The following is a 13,897-nucleotide window of genomic DNA, read 5'->3' on the forward strand; positions in this document are numbered from 1 at the left end:
AAGTTAATTATCGAGTAGCGCAATGCAATTTCAGAGAGCAAAAAAAAATTGATTGCATTGCAAAATAAGCTTAGGAATCAGACAAAACAAAACAAGCTTATATAAAGTTAAACAAAAGCTGAATGCAAAATACAAAACTCATCGATACCAATTCAATATTCCATTTTCAGATGGTCAAAAAGACTAGATTCCTCTGCCATACAAAGTAAAACACAATAATATATGCATTTGAATTTGAAATATTAAAATTCATAATTCAATTCTAAAATACCGTTTAAGTTTCTGTTCATATTGATTCAAGCACCATTGATTGATCTTTTTCATTTATGTTGACGGATTTATGTGTGTGAGGGTAATGTTTTTGTAAAAGTTTATTTCATCAGTATGTCAAATGTATGTGTCACTTATAAGCAACACGACGGGTGTCACATGTGGAGCAGGATCTGCTTACCCTTCCGCAGCACCTGAGATCACCCCTAGTTTGTGGTGGGGTTTGTGTTGTTCATTCTTTAGTTTTCTATTTTGTGTCATGTGTACTATTGTTTATCTGTTTGTCCTTTTAATTTTTAGCCATGGCGTTGTCAGTTTATTTTCGATTTATGAGTTTGACTGTCCCTCTGGTATCTTTCGTCCCTCTTTTATGTATTTTTAATTTTTACTCAGGCTTTTCAACCTCAGAAAAAGAAAATATTAGCTGTATTTGGCAAAACTATTAGGAATATTGGTCTTCAATGCTCTTTAATTTCGTACTTTATTTGGCCTTTTTTAACATTTTTTTTAATCAAGCATCACTGATGAGCCTTTTGAAGACGAAAAGCTCGCCTGGATCAAATATAAAATTTCAATCCTGGTATCTATATATGATGAGTTTATCTACAAGCTAATGATATAATTCTTAAAAGAGCGAATATAACAAAAAAAAGATTATGTAGAGTTATGGCCCCTATCATAGATCAATTTACAGCTTTTGTTTAACATATTGCAAGGGCAGTACATCAATATCAAAGCTACATTTACAACATTTCAAAACAACAATCATACATGTACTTGACAGTGATATAAAAACGCAATCAGCCATTTTGAAGCAGATATCAAAAGGGTATCATATTTACCGCCAGAATTTATCTGAAAGCGAATAAAATTCCAAGCGCTGTATATTTAACTTTCTTTATGACAATTGGGGGGAGAAATTAGTTCTCAAATATAATCTACATTGGCAATTTGACAATATTTATGCTTACATGCATGTCCTACATGAATGTCATAAATTTGTCACTTTTCCCCCCGTAATTTTAAGACGTTGGATTGATTGAAGATCTAAGGTATTTTCTCTTAAATTGATTCAAAACTTTTAAAATTCAAGTCGATTAAGTGAGAGCTTTACTTTTTTTTTACAAATATGTGACTATTTTTGAAGACAGACAGTGGTATGTATCTTTTGGTTATTTGCGTGGTCAGGCTGAGGACTCTAATGGGTACTAATATCTTCTTGTACGAAGTCGGTATTGCAAAATTGAGGAAAAGAGTACACAGTTTTAGCTACGACCTTTTGTTTTGTTTCTTCATGTTTTCAGTTTTAAAATCCTTATTGTTAAAAAAGTGCCGAAGTAAACTTTCATTTTTTTGCTTATTTTTTTCCGTTTGTATTATATGTCGGAGTTTAGTGTTGCGTACATTCGCTGAACTAGTATACATGTACATTAGTTTTAAGGGTCTAACTGAAACCCGCCTCTGAGTTCGGTTTTTTCTCCGTTGCGTTGAAGACCTATTCGTGGCGTTTGGCTGTTCGATAGAATTATTGTTTCTTTGCCACATCCTCCTTTTCCATTCTCCATTCTAATAAGCAAGTAAACAAAAATATATGTAATGCCATTATAATATGTTACCTTTTCGCTGTGTTTTCGGAACAATTGTTTACCAGGAAGCAAATCGTCCAACCACTTCAAGTCATGATCAGTAAAAATCAGTTCCAGACCTTTCCGAATGAAACATGTTCCAAGTACCTTTAGAGTGAAAAAGAAAACATTTTAATTAATCTTACAGTGTTTTTAAGATATAATAATATCTTCACAGAGAACAAATAGTATGTTTTGAAAATTTTCCAAATCTATGACAGAACTACACGTACTACAAGTACAATATGCCATTATGTATTTATTGTGACTAATATGTCATTTAAGAACGGGCCTGGCGATCATTAAAATTTTGAGCACGATTATCGAACTAAGACTCAGAAATTAATCAATTAAAGCACACTATTTGGAGTCTGAAGCATGTTATGTGCTCAGAGTTTGGAGTTTAATGAAACGAGAGTCCAAGTATCGCAGTCAAAATATTCTAATCTGAGTTTTCCGACTACCAATTAATATGTGCTTGAAACTGAAATTCCATATTTTGATTGTATGGTTTAAGTGATAGTACGATAATCGTACTCAAAACTCTTGCTTTATATGTTTAATTTTGTGCACCTATGACTTGATATGTATGTTTTGTTTTACTTGTTGTTATATTGGTTCTAAAAGCTCTTTGGCGCTTATAAAATTGAGAATGGAAATGGGGAATGTGCCAAAGAGACAACACCCGACCATAGAAAAAAACAACAGCAGAAGGTCACCAACAGGTCTTCAATGTAGCGAGAAATTCCCGCACCCGGAGGCGTCCTTCAACTGGCCCCTAAACAAATATATACTAGTTCAGTGATAATGAACGCCATACTAATTTCCAAATTGTACACAAGAAACTAAAATTAAAATAATACAAGACTAACAAAGACCAAAGGCTCCTGACTTGGGACAGGCGCAAAAATGCGGCGGGGTTAAACATGCTTATGTTTGTAGTGGGTTTCATTGGGGTCTAAGCAGTTTGCGCTTGCATGAAGGTGATTTGTATATATAACGTTGTTCATTATACTACCCATTCAAAATAACCACCTTGATGTAAATACCTGGCTGAGTATTGATTGATTTCACAACCTTGATCGATTTTATTCATAAATGGTATAATAATTAGCCATGACCTCTAACATTTAATTCCATAGATCACCGTCACAGATTAGTTAAGTTACAATTGTTTGGATTTATTTGACGTTCGGTTATTTACAATTATAATAATTGTACATACGTGTTGTGTCCTCGTAGCTATATAGATTGGTTTTGAACGTCTAATAAAGTAAGTCAGTAACATGTAGATATATTTTCTTGCTTTTTTACCATTCAGATATGTAGTTGTATAATAAGATGATTGTTATTGACATTTATTTACACAAATCAGAATCAATGTTTACATTGTATTTGCATAGTCATTTGGTTACTAGAATGGTTCGATTATCTTAATACAGACAATGTCTCGACTTCGAACAGATTTGCTTTTGATAGATGTCTGTTTAAGGTCTCGGCCAGCGACATAATATATATTTAGGACGAGAACATTTTTATGTCATATGAATATTAACCCTTTAAGTCTGTAATAGTTATCACATGAAGACGCAGTGTGTCATTGTAAGATAATCTCGAAGGCCGGAGGTAAGAGGGTGATCTCAAACTGTTACGTTTACCATTTAGTCCGAATGGAATAACTAGTTTACATTCCAGCTGTTCTAGATTAGTATAATAAACATTTACGCTTCATAAAATCTAGTTTAGAACGCCACACAATCCTTATGATATACTTTAGTAGCTTGACTTTAAATATGCTAGTTCACAATCGGTGACCAATATACACAATTAAGGGATCTAAGTAGTTCTACTGCTGTTATCACTAACTATGGTCAACACTCAGGTTATGAGTTCGAACTCTGCTCAAGCGAGTGCACTCGACTCCAATCTTAATTGACTAGGATTGTAAGTTTTCCTATCGAAGGTCGGTGGTTTTCCCCAGGCAGTCCGACTTCCTCCACCAATAAAAAATGACCGCCACGAAATAGCCTCGAAGTGGCGCTTGAAACGGTGGCGTTAAAACATAGAAAATTAATCAATCACAAGACAAAAGTCCACTGGAAGACATGTCACCTAACACATAAATTAGGACTTATCCCCTTGTGTGTATTTAAATTTATTCTTTTTCCGAACATAGATATAAAAAGATGTGTTATGGGTGCCAATGAGACAACCTTCCATCCAAGTCACAATTTGTAAAAGTAAACCATTATAGGTGAAAGTACGGTCTTCGACACGGAGCAATGGCTCACACTGAACAGCAAGCTAGAAATGGCCCCACAAAAATGACTAGCGTAAAACCATATGCATTAAAACCGGAAAATCAACGGTCTAATCTATATAAAAAACGAAAAACAAGAAACATTCATTAACCACATCAACAAACGACAACCCATGAACACCAGGTTCCTGACTTAAGACTAGCGCAAACAAATGCAGCGCGGGTTTAACCGTTTAAATGTATGAAATATTTGCCACTTGGCTAAAAACAAACAACAACCAATCAATCATTAAATCAATCAATCAATTTTGACTTCTTAAATTTTCAGGTAACAAAAATGTTGTTATACAGACTCCTCCGCGGTGGTGAGTACGTATCTGGTGGAATAGTCGCCAGGAATCCACAGTCTACAGTTTCAATAATCGATCATATAGCCTCTAAACAGGGTAACAGCTGGTGGGCAGGAACGAGGTATATCTCTACATGTCATAGTTTAGAGGCCGTGATGTCGTTTGCTATAAACAATATGACAACTGACTCGTCTGATGTGAACGTACACATAGCAGAAATCGATACGAGTACTTTACCTTCGGAAGTGGAAGTTATTGATTTGTCGTCAAGAGAAAAGAGACGCGCGTATTTGCAAAAGGAAGGCATAAAAAATACGGAAAATACAAAATTCCGAAGATTTGAGGATATCGCTGAAACGTCAAAAGAAGTCACAATAGCCAGCTTTATACCACCACAGTGTATAAAGCTGATAAGTAAAACAATCACTTCTCATTTACTGTTTAGACTGTTAAGAGACGAAGAAGTCAGTCTTATTCTAAACGGAGATTCGATAACAGCAAAATCGCTTCTTTCAGAAACATCCGTTGTTGATCACGTGACCAGCGGCCTCCAATCGAATCCTTCAAAGTACATATCTACTTGTACGACAGTCGATATTGTAAAGGAATTTGCTTCAAATCTTGTGAAATCAAATAAAACGAAGACATCAAAAACTTTTCACATAGCTAAGATTAATGTAAACAAACTGATTCCAACACAGTTTGAAATCATTGACTTGTCTTCAGATGAAACCAGACGAAAACAAATAAATAAAGAACACGATGAATTGAAGATTGTCAATTTTCACAAAGTCTGCAAGAAATATAAGGTTGTATTATTAGTGGGTCACGTGCCTAGTCGTTGTATTGACATTTTGAAATTGACTTATAATCCTGCGAAGGACGATTGGTCTGAATAAAACTTTTCATTCGTCACAACTCGGCCGCATCTAGTTTCAGAGCGGCGCGCTTTGCGGGGTTTTAAACGATCACAATGCACTGAGTCAACCGGAAGTTCAATCAGACATAACCAGCTGTATTTTGAACGCGTTCCAAGTGTGTCCTAAAAAATCTAAGTTGCAGACAGAATTTTAAATGGCGAAGAAAGGGACTGAAAAGTAAAGATACAATATCTTTAGCTTTCGTTGATATAAAAAATCATTGTTAAAATGTATTACAACATATTTGACCATTAAAGCCTGATTTTTCTCTTTTTTCTTCGTATAAATGATAATGACAAGACTGCTACGATGCAACAAAATATCATCCCGATCTATTTAATTCTGGTATTAAATGTTGTGTAAAAATGTGTTATCAAAGTATGATAGTCACAATATGGTAACATTCCCATAACAAATTGTCAAATACAAACAAAGGTCAAGTATAAGGGAAAATATTCAATGTTCAATATGAATTCAAAGTTCACAAATATGAGACGGGGACATAAAGAGGAATGCTGCAATGGTGATAATGTGCATACTTTTTTTCAGCGGTTAGAATCAGACCTATCTTATTTCTTCAAAAAATTTAACTCAGAATATTTCATCTCAGTCGTTATAAAGAGTTACTAAGCCGTTTAAATGAGTAGGCTAAGTTATTTTAACGTGCAAACTAAGTCATTATAACGATTCGAAAATAAAACTACACCCTGACACTAAATGGCTTCCGTAATTATTTTACCAGAATCTTGCAATATTAATCGATTTGAATTTATATTTTTAAGTACAAACATTCATTATTAAAATCCCTTAGAAATACTGACGTTGAATTGTACAAAGTAGAACTGTTGTGGTAGAAATTCCCATTTGTAACTTGGCTTGCTAACTTAACTTCAGCAGAATATAGATAAAAGAATAAATTAGCATGCTGTCATTAGCACACAACGCTAGAGAATTTTTCTAGAAATAAATGTTACCTCTGGGTTTACTGTTCTTTTAAACATACATATTATTAATAATAAATGTGAACTAAAAGCTGCTATACAAAATATCTATAATTTATTTTGTTTCTCGTGTTAAATTGTATGCACAAATGAATACGTACCGTTAACATATAGAATCAAATACTAAAAACAAAGTTGCTCTCAATTATTAATGAAGTAAAACATGTTGTATATTTCGTGTATGTTGTACATTTGGATTACGCAATGTCATATTATCATATTAGCTTTATCCAACAAAATATTTAAAATTGAATATAAATATATAGTTACATAAAATAAAATGAAGTCTTGGTACCGTCCAGAATCGATGAATAGTATAGAAAAGTAAAAAAAAAAACGCACAAAACTCATTTTTAATAGTTTTACAAAACTGTCACAAGTGCCAACTTTTCTAAAAAAAATAAACGCAAACAATAAACACTGTAAAACATACACGTTCTGCAGTTGAACTCGTCAAGCCAGGTCACTCGGATATTGACCTAAATTAGTTTGAGAATGCAGATCACTTGCTGTTTTCAGTCGCCAATAAAATGTCAAGTGGGATGCATTGATATGATACATTAGAATGGAATGAATGAATGAATACTTTTTTTGCAAGAAGCATACACATGCTATGGCAAACGAAAATATATGCAATATATGACAAACAAAAGACAGTAGGGAAAAGTAGTATACCGACAATATGTATGTGATCTAATACATTATGTATTCCAAGCTGCATTGAAATAATTGCATAGTTTTACTATCAGAGATTTACAATGCAGGTAATAAACTATCTAATTAACACCGATTTGGCCAAGAATAGTAAAACATAGGTAAAAATTATGTTCGCACAGATCTATACGCTGGACATGATACAAAAAAGATATGTTCATTCTCTTAAACATTCATATTGCGACATATACAAATTCTATTTTCTCTTTGAGTATTTAGATTTCAATACCAAACACTCGTTTATATCGTTTATAAATGCAAAGTTTGTTAAATTCTTCTAAAACTGTATTCCAGCTTTGTAAAAATTTATCATTAATACGTGTTTCACAGAATCAAATGATAATTCATTAGAATCTTGTGAAATCCATACATCATTAAATCCCAGGTTGCATAACAAATGTTTAACGCTAGACGCCCAATTAATTTTCAATTATTTGCATAAAAGTTTAGAAACTTCATTTACAATATGATGTTTATTAGTTAATATATGAATCCAATATATGGGTCATTTTAAAAAAAATGTCGAATTTTCAGTACACCCATGCTTAAAGTTTTATTTCAAATGGAAATTTCAGTTGTAACGGTTCAAATGAAAGCTTGTCGGATTTATGATTCAGAACATTGATAATAAACACGATTTACATCTATTTTGATAAGATTAAAATGTATTTAAGTCCAATTTTGGGGTATTTTCTAGTTACCTGTGATCCCAGTCCGATCCGCATCGACGTATATCTGAAATGTGCTAGAACTCTTGAGTGTCTATATGAGTGGGTAAAAAATGGGAGATAAGAAAAACAAAAAGTCGACAGCTGATATATTGCAAGAGAGTAGACATGTGCTATATGGAGATGAAGTTGGAGTGGCTACAGTCCTAGAAAATGTTTTAACACTGTTAAATAGAATGGACACTAGGCTTGTATCCATTGAGAAAAATACGAGTAAAAATACAAGTACACTGACTCAAATGAACGATAAGTTAAACTCGTTGACAGCGAGAGTTATTACTGTCGAAACCGACATAGTAAATGTGAAAAGTAGGGTTACAGATTTGGAGGCAAGTTCAGAGGGAACCGGTAATCTTTTTGATGAAGTGAAGAGTAAAACTTGTTCTTTAGAAAAAGAGATCGAACAACTTAAGAGAAATAACGTAGATGATAATGATACTCAGAGTATTAAAGACGAACTTAGAAAATTAGAAAGTTATAACGAGAAACTAAAAGGAAAACTACTGGACATTCAATGTAGGTCTATGAAATACAATCTCATTTTCACGGGACTTCAAGAGCAAAGGGATGAAAACTGTGAAATGAAGATTAGACAGTTTATTCACAATGAAATGAAGATCACAAAACCGTTAGAATTTGGAAACATTCCTAGATTTGGTAAAAGTGAGCCAGGGAAACCGAGACCAATTATTGCAAGATTCCTGTATTATTCGGACCTTGATATGGTGAAAAAAGCAGGACGACATCTAAGAGGTACATATTACGGTGTAAATGAGCCGTTTCCACCAGAAATAGAAGAAAAACGACGTAAGCTGTACCCAATAGCGAAACAGGCGAGAAAAGAGAAATTAAAAGTTGTAATGAAAAGAGACAAATTTTTGAATTTTAGTATGACAATGACAATATAAAAAAATATGTCTTTTTGGAGATTTTAATGCTCGAACTGCAGAAGAGTCAGACTTTGACGTCGTAAATTTTGAAGAATTTTCAGGAATGTTAGACATTGAAAATGAGGGTGTTGGTACTTTAGATGAGTTAAATATAAATCGATTAAGGAAAAGTATGGATCACAAAAAAAAAACAATTTTGGTAACTTGCTACTTGAATTTTGTAAGAATAACAATATGTTTATCCTAAATGGAAGAATGTGTGAAGACAAAGGTCTGGGTAGATTTACATGTAAAAACACCAGTGTAGTGGATTACAATATTGCTTCCCCAAATTTTCTTAAGCTGGTTCAAAATTTTTTAGTATTAAATTCTAGCGTTTTATTTTCGGATATTCATAATCCGCTGTCGTTAAAGATTACTTGTTATGAAAAACAAAACGACGTCAGTCATGATGATGAAATGCCTGAGGTGAAGATTAAGAGATGGGAAAATGAGCAATTAGACACCTTTATTAGTAACATTGATAGACTTAAAGTAAATGAGATACTAGCTCAATTAACGGTAATGGTTGAAAATACAAGTGAAAACTCAATTATTAATAAAGTTGTTGAGGATGTATGTCATTTACTTACAAATGCGGCAAAGTCTGCATTCGGCACATTTACTAAAAGACGTAAGCATACACAAAATATAAAAAAATCAAAACCATGTAAGGAAGCTAGAAAAAAGTTTCGGTCTAGTAGACGAAAACTTAAGCGAAACCATACTGACGACAAAGTGAATGAAACAAAGAAACTAGAAAAGAGTTATAAGCGAGTAATGGATAAGAGCATTCGTAAACATAGAAAGAAAATTAGACACAAGATAGAAAACTTAAAATCGATAAACCCGAAAGAATACTGGAAAATTTTGAACGGTGGTAAAAGGGGAACAATCCATGTGTACCTATTAATATTTTGTTTGATTATTTTAAGAATTTAAATTTAGGAAATTCTGAAGATGAAGAGATTGTTTTAGAAAATCAGAACAATGTAAAAGATTTAAATGTTATATTAAACTCACCTATTACAGAAGAGGAAATTGAAAAATCTTTGAGAAAGTTAAAAAATAATAAATCCTCTGGTGATGATATGATTGTAAATGGATATTTAAAACACTCTTTTAGTGTTATGTCACAGGTGTTTGTGAAACTTTTTAATATTATATTTGACAGTGGAACTATTCCTGATAATTGGCTTTCCGGAAATATAATACCTTTATTTAAGAATAAAAGTAACAAACATGATCCTAGCAATTTTAGACCTATAACAGTTATAAGCTGCTTTGGGAAATTATTTATTTCTATTTTGAATTCACGTTTGAATAAATTTTCTGATGATTTTTGTTTACTATGTCAGAATCAAGCTGGTTTCAGAGAAGGTTATTCTACTACAGATAATTTATTTGTTATCTACATGCTTATTAGTATCATGAAAAATAAGAAAAATAAACTATTCTGTGCATTTGTAGATTTTGCTAAAGCCTTTGATACTGTTTGGAGAAAGGGTCTTTGGCATAAATTACTAGTGAATGATATTAACGGTAAAATGTATAATGTAATTTTTAATATGTACACTGGTATTAAATCTCGTATTATGTATAATGGTGAAATGTCAGAATACTTTTCATGCAATATCGGTGTAAGACAGGGTGAAAATATGTCTCCTTTTTTATTTTCATTGTATTTGAACGATCTTCAGCAGTTTATTGAAGAAAAAAATGTATGTGGTTTAAATTGTATTACTGATGAAATAGAGAATGAGTTTGCTATCTACTTAAAACTGTTTGTGTTATTGTACGCAGATGATACAGTGTTATTTTCGGATAATGCATCCGATCTACAGTTGCAATTAGATATATTCTTTGAATATTGCAGTACCTGGAAATTAAAAGTTAACACAAGTAAAACTAAGATTATAATTTTTTCTGGTGGTAGATTACCCAAAAATATTAACTTTATATATGACGGAAATGCATTGGAGATAGTCAATGAATTGACATATTTTGGGTTGAATTTTTCAAGGACAGGTAGCTTTATGAGTGCTAAGAAGATTTTAGTTAGAAAAGCAAATAAAGCAATGTATGAAGTATTGAAAAAAGGGAGGTTGCACAACTTGTCAGTGAAATCACAATATGATCTTTTTGATAAAATTGTGAAGCCAATTCTCCTGTATGGGTGTGAGATTTGGGGTTTCAGTAATACTGATATTATAGAAAAAGTGCACTTAAAATTTTGTAAACTATTATTAAACCTTAAGAAGTCGACACCCAATTTTATGATTTATGGTGAACTTGGTATTTATTCCATGTCTTTATATATACAGCTGCGTATGGTTAATTTTTGGTCAAAAATGGTAAATGGGGATGATAACAGGATTGCTAAAATACTATACAAATACATGTTCTTGAAAAATTCTGAAAACCAATTTAGGTCAGATTGGTTGAAATACATTAAAGATATATCAGATAAATGTGGATACAGCAATATATGGTTGTCACAAGGAAATTTTAATTCTAAGTGGTTGGGTATTAGTTTAAAACAAAAGTTATTTGATCAGTTTCAACAGAAATGGAGAGCTGATATTGACTGTTCGTCAAAAGGTTTGGCCTACAAATTGTATAAACAAAATTTTGAATTTGAGGAATATGTGAATATTTTAAGTGATAAAGATAGAATAACATATTGTAGATTTCGTACGGGTAACCATAAGTTACCCATCGAAACTGGTAGATGGAATTAGATTGAGCGAAACCTTAGATATTGTAACTTATGTCATTGTAACGAGATTGGTGATGAATTTCATTACACTTTGCAGTGTAGTTCTTTGGCAAATTTTCGAGCACAATATTTGGATACTTTTTTCTTGCACAGATGTAACATACTAAAATTTGAAAAACTATTTCAGTTAAAAATAAAAAATAAGTTGAAAAAGCTGTGCAAATTTATCAGGGTTATAACTTTTCAAGTGAGTCTTCCTGGTTAATCACCACTCTTCTCTACTATACTGTTTATTTTATTTTATTTGATATTTTCATCTCATCTTGTCATGTGTGTTTGTGTTATGTTATATGACTTTTGATGAACTTCTTTGTACCATTGTATCTTTATGGTGTTTGAGAAATAAAGAATCTTGATAAGTCATGTCGATTATAAGATTCACAGTTTTCTCTGCTTTCAAATCTTTCTGTTTGAACCCGTCGACCTGGAACTTATTAATTATTTGGAAAACAAAAGGTCCTGGCTATCCAGGAATGGAGTATTTTTTAATCAACAGCATTGTCCTATATTAGTTATCTTAGAAAGTCTTGCTGATTGCTGAATAAAACTACAATAGGGAACAATTTGACAATGATTGAATTTAGTAGTGTCAGTCCTTTGATTATGACCGGTGTATATAGCAAAATCCTAAAAACACCGTTTGATGGTGCGCCTGTCAAATGCGGAACGTACAGATAAGGTAATACAATGTAGCTGAATATACTATTTGTATCGGTATCGGATTCGACCCGGAACTTGTTAATTATTGGCAATATTAATTATGCTGAAAACAAAAGGGTCTGGAATGGTGTAATTTTTAATCTACACCATTGTCCTATATTAGTTATATAGAGTTGAATTCTTTGATTTGTCGTTTTTACCCGATGACGGCTGACAAATTGGACCTCGTAATTTTAGTATTATAGATAACAACTTTGAAGCCAGATATTTTAACAAGAGTGTGTTCCCAGTACACGGATACCCTATCCACAGTTTCATTTTCTATGTTCAGTGGACCGTGAAAATGGAGGAAAATCTCTACTTTGGCATTAAAATTAAAAAGATCATATCATAGGGAACATGGGTACTAAGTTTCAAGTTGCTTGGACTTAAACTTCATCAAAAACTACCTCGACCGAAAACTTTAACCTGAAGCGGCACAGACGGACGAACGAACAGACGAACAGACGCATAGACAGAAAACATAATGCCCAAAATTGGGACATTAAAATCATGTTTAGTTTGCAAAGACGAGCCTACCGAAAAATGCCGACCGTGCAAGACCTTCGTCGGTAGTCAAGGTCGTTAAAAACCTGTTTCGACGAAGCCATGCCACTCGAAAAAGTGAATTCACCGTTTCAGAATCTAATGTATCCTTGATAATATTTTCAAAAGTGTACACCAAAACGTCGTGATTGGTTAAAAATTTCATAATCAATGGAAATTCAACCAATGACATGACGTTATTTTTATTTTAGGGTACGAACAATGAAATTACCCACGATTCTTCAGATTCTGAAAAGACGAATTAGGTTTTGATCACCTCGTAAATTCGTATATATATATATATATATATATATATATATATTGTAACAAATAAAATAAAATAAAATAAATGATTAAAGTTCATTAAACAATACAAAACACAAAATATCGTCAATTTACTGGACGAGTTGGTATGGTTATAGGAGTTTGTCATGGTCGAGTTTGTTACAGGTCGGACTTGCTTTAGGCCGAAATCATCAGCAGTGAGATATCCGGTTTCTATTCATTCGATTGACGTCTGGAATCTGAAAAGACGGAATCTGTTTAGAACACACTAACCGAACTCACCCGCAGACTCGCATGCTTGTACACTTAAGGTCAACTATCTTTAAATTTGAACAGTAAGTAATGGTCGATACTTACCATTATGGGAAATCCTATTGATATTACATGGACACTCTTAACAATCCAGAGTATAGCTAAACATCCAATCTGTATACCGGTAAACATATGAACTTTCTGGAGCGGAACATGACGGAGATATTTATAGTCTGGTTGATATTTCTGTGGCGTTATCAAGAGAAAAAATCTATCTTTTAGCTACAAAAAATAATACACATACTTTAATAATAAGAAAAACAAATTTGTAATGACCATTGATCTCAAACTAGTGTAGTTTATTAAAAGATTAAATGCTATTCGTACTTTTGTTTGACTTCTTCACAATTGTTTGATTCGAGGGTCAATGATGAATCTTTTATTGACGAAACGCGCGTCGGCGTACACATTTTTTTTTATCCCGATGAGTTTATTTACAAGATTTAATCATCTTAAAAAACATATACACACACTATTAT

General features: G+C 32.6%; 2 protein-coding genes across 4 annotated transcripts in view; one reads left to right on the top strand and one right to left on the bottom strand.

The window, feature by feature from the left end:
- Positions 1–13,897, bottom strand: part of LOC139502412 (sodium-driven chloride bicarbonate exchanger-like) — a 69,895-nt gene that overhangs the window by 3,835 nt on the left and 52,163 nt on the right. For 2 of the 3 annotated variants that reach the window (XM_071291860.1, XM_071291859.1), the window contains exons 17-18: positions 13,464–13,640; positions 1,887–2,003 (exon numbers count right to left, since the gene is read on the bottom strand). In XM_071291860.1, the coding sequence (XP_071147961.1) occupies positions 1,887–2,003; positions 13,464–13,640 (294 nt within the window). Of the gene's footprint in view, positions 1–1,112; positions 1,126–1,886; positions 2,004–13,463; positions 13,641–13,897 lie in introns of all 3 variants that reach the window. The other variant, XM_071291861.1, reaches the window with a different exon arrangement.
- Positions 2,936–5,404, top strand: LOC139503636 (uncharacterized). Its single transcript, XM_071293457.1, has 2 exons — positions 2,936–3,168; positions 4,484–5,404. The coding sequence occupies exon 2, from the start codon at positions 4,493–4,495 to the stop codon at positions 5,402–5,404; it is 912 nt and encodes a 303-aa protein (XP_071149558.1). The 5' UTR covers positions 2,936–3,168; positions 4,484–4,492.

Source organism: Mytilus edulis, chromosome 14, assembly GCF_963676685.1.
Source record: "Mytilus edulis chromosome 14, xbMytEdul2.2, whole genome shotgun sequence".
Taxonomy (NCBI): Eukaryota; Metazoa; Mollusca; class Bivalvia; order Mytilida; family Mytilidae; genus Mytilus; species Mytilus edulis.

Bases quoted from the DNA above. Each gene is read 5' to 3' on its own strand.
- LOC139503636 (XM_071293457.1), top strand. From the start codon at position 4,493: ATGTTGTTATACAGACTCCTCCGCGGTGGTGAGTACGTATCTGGTGGA.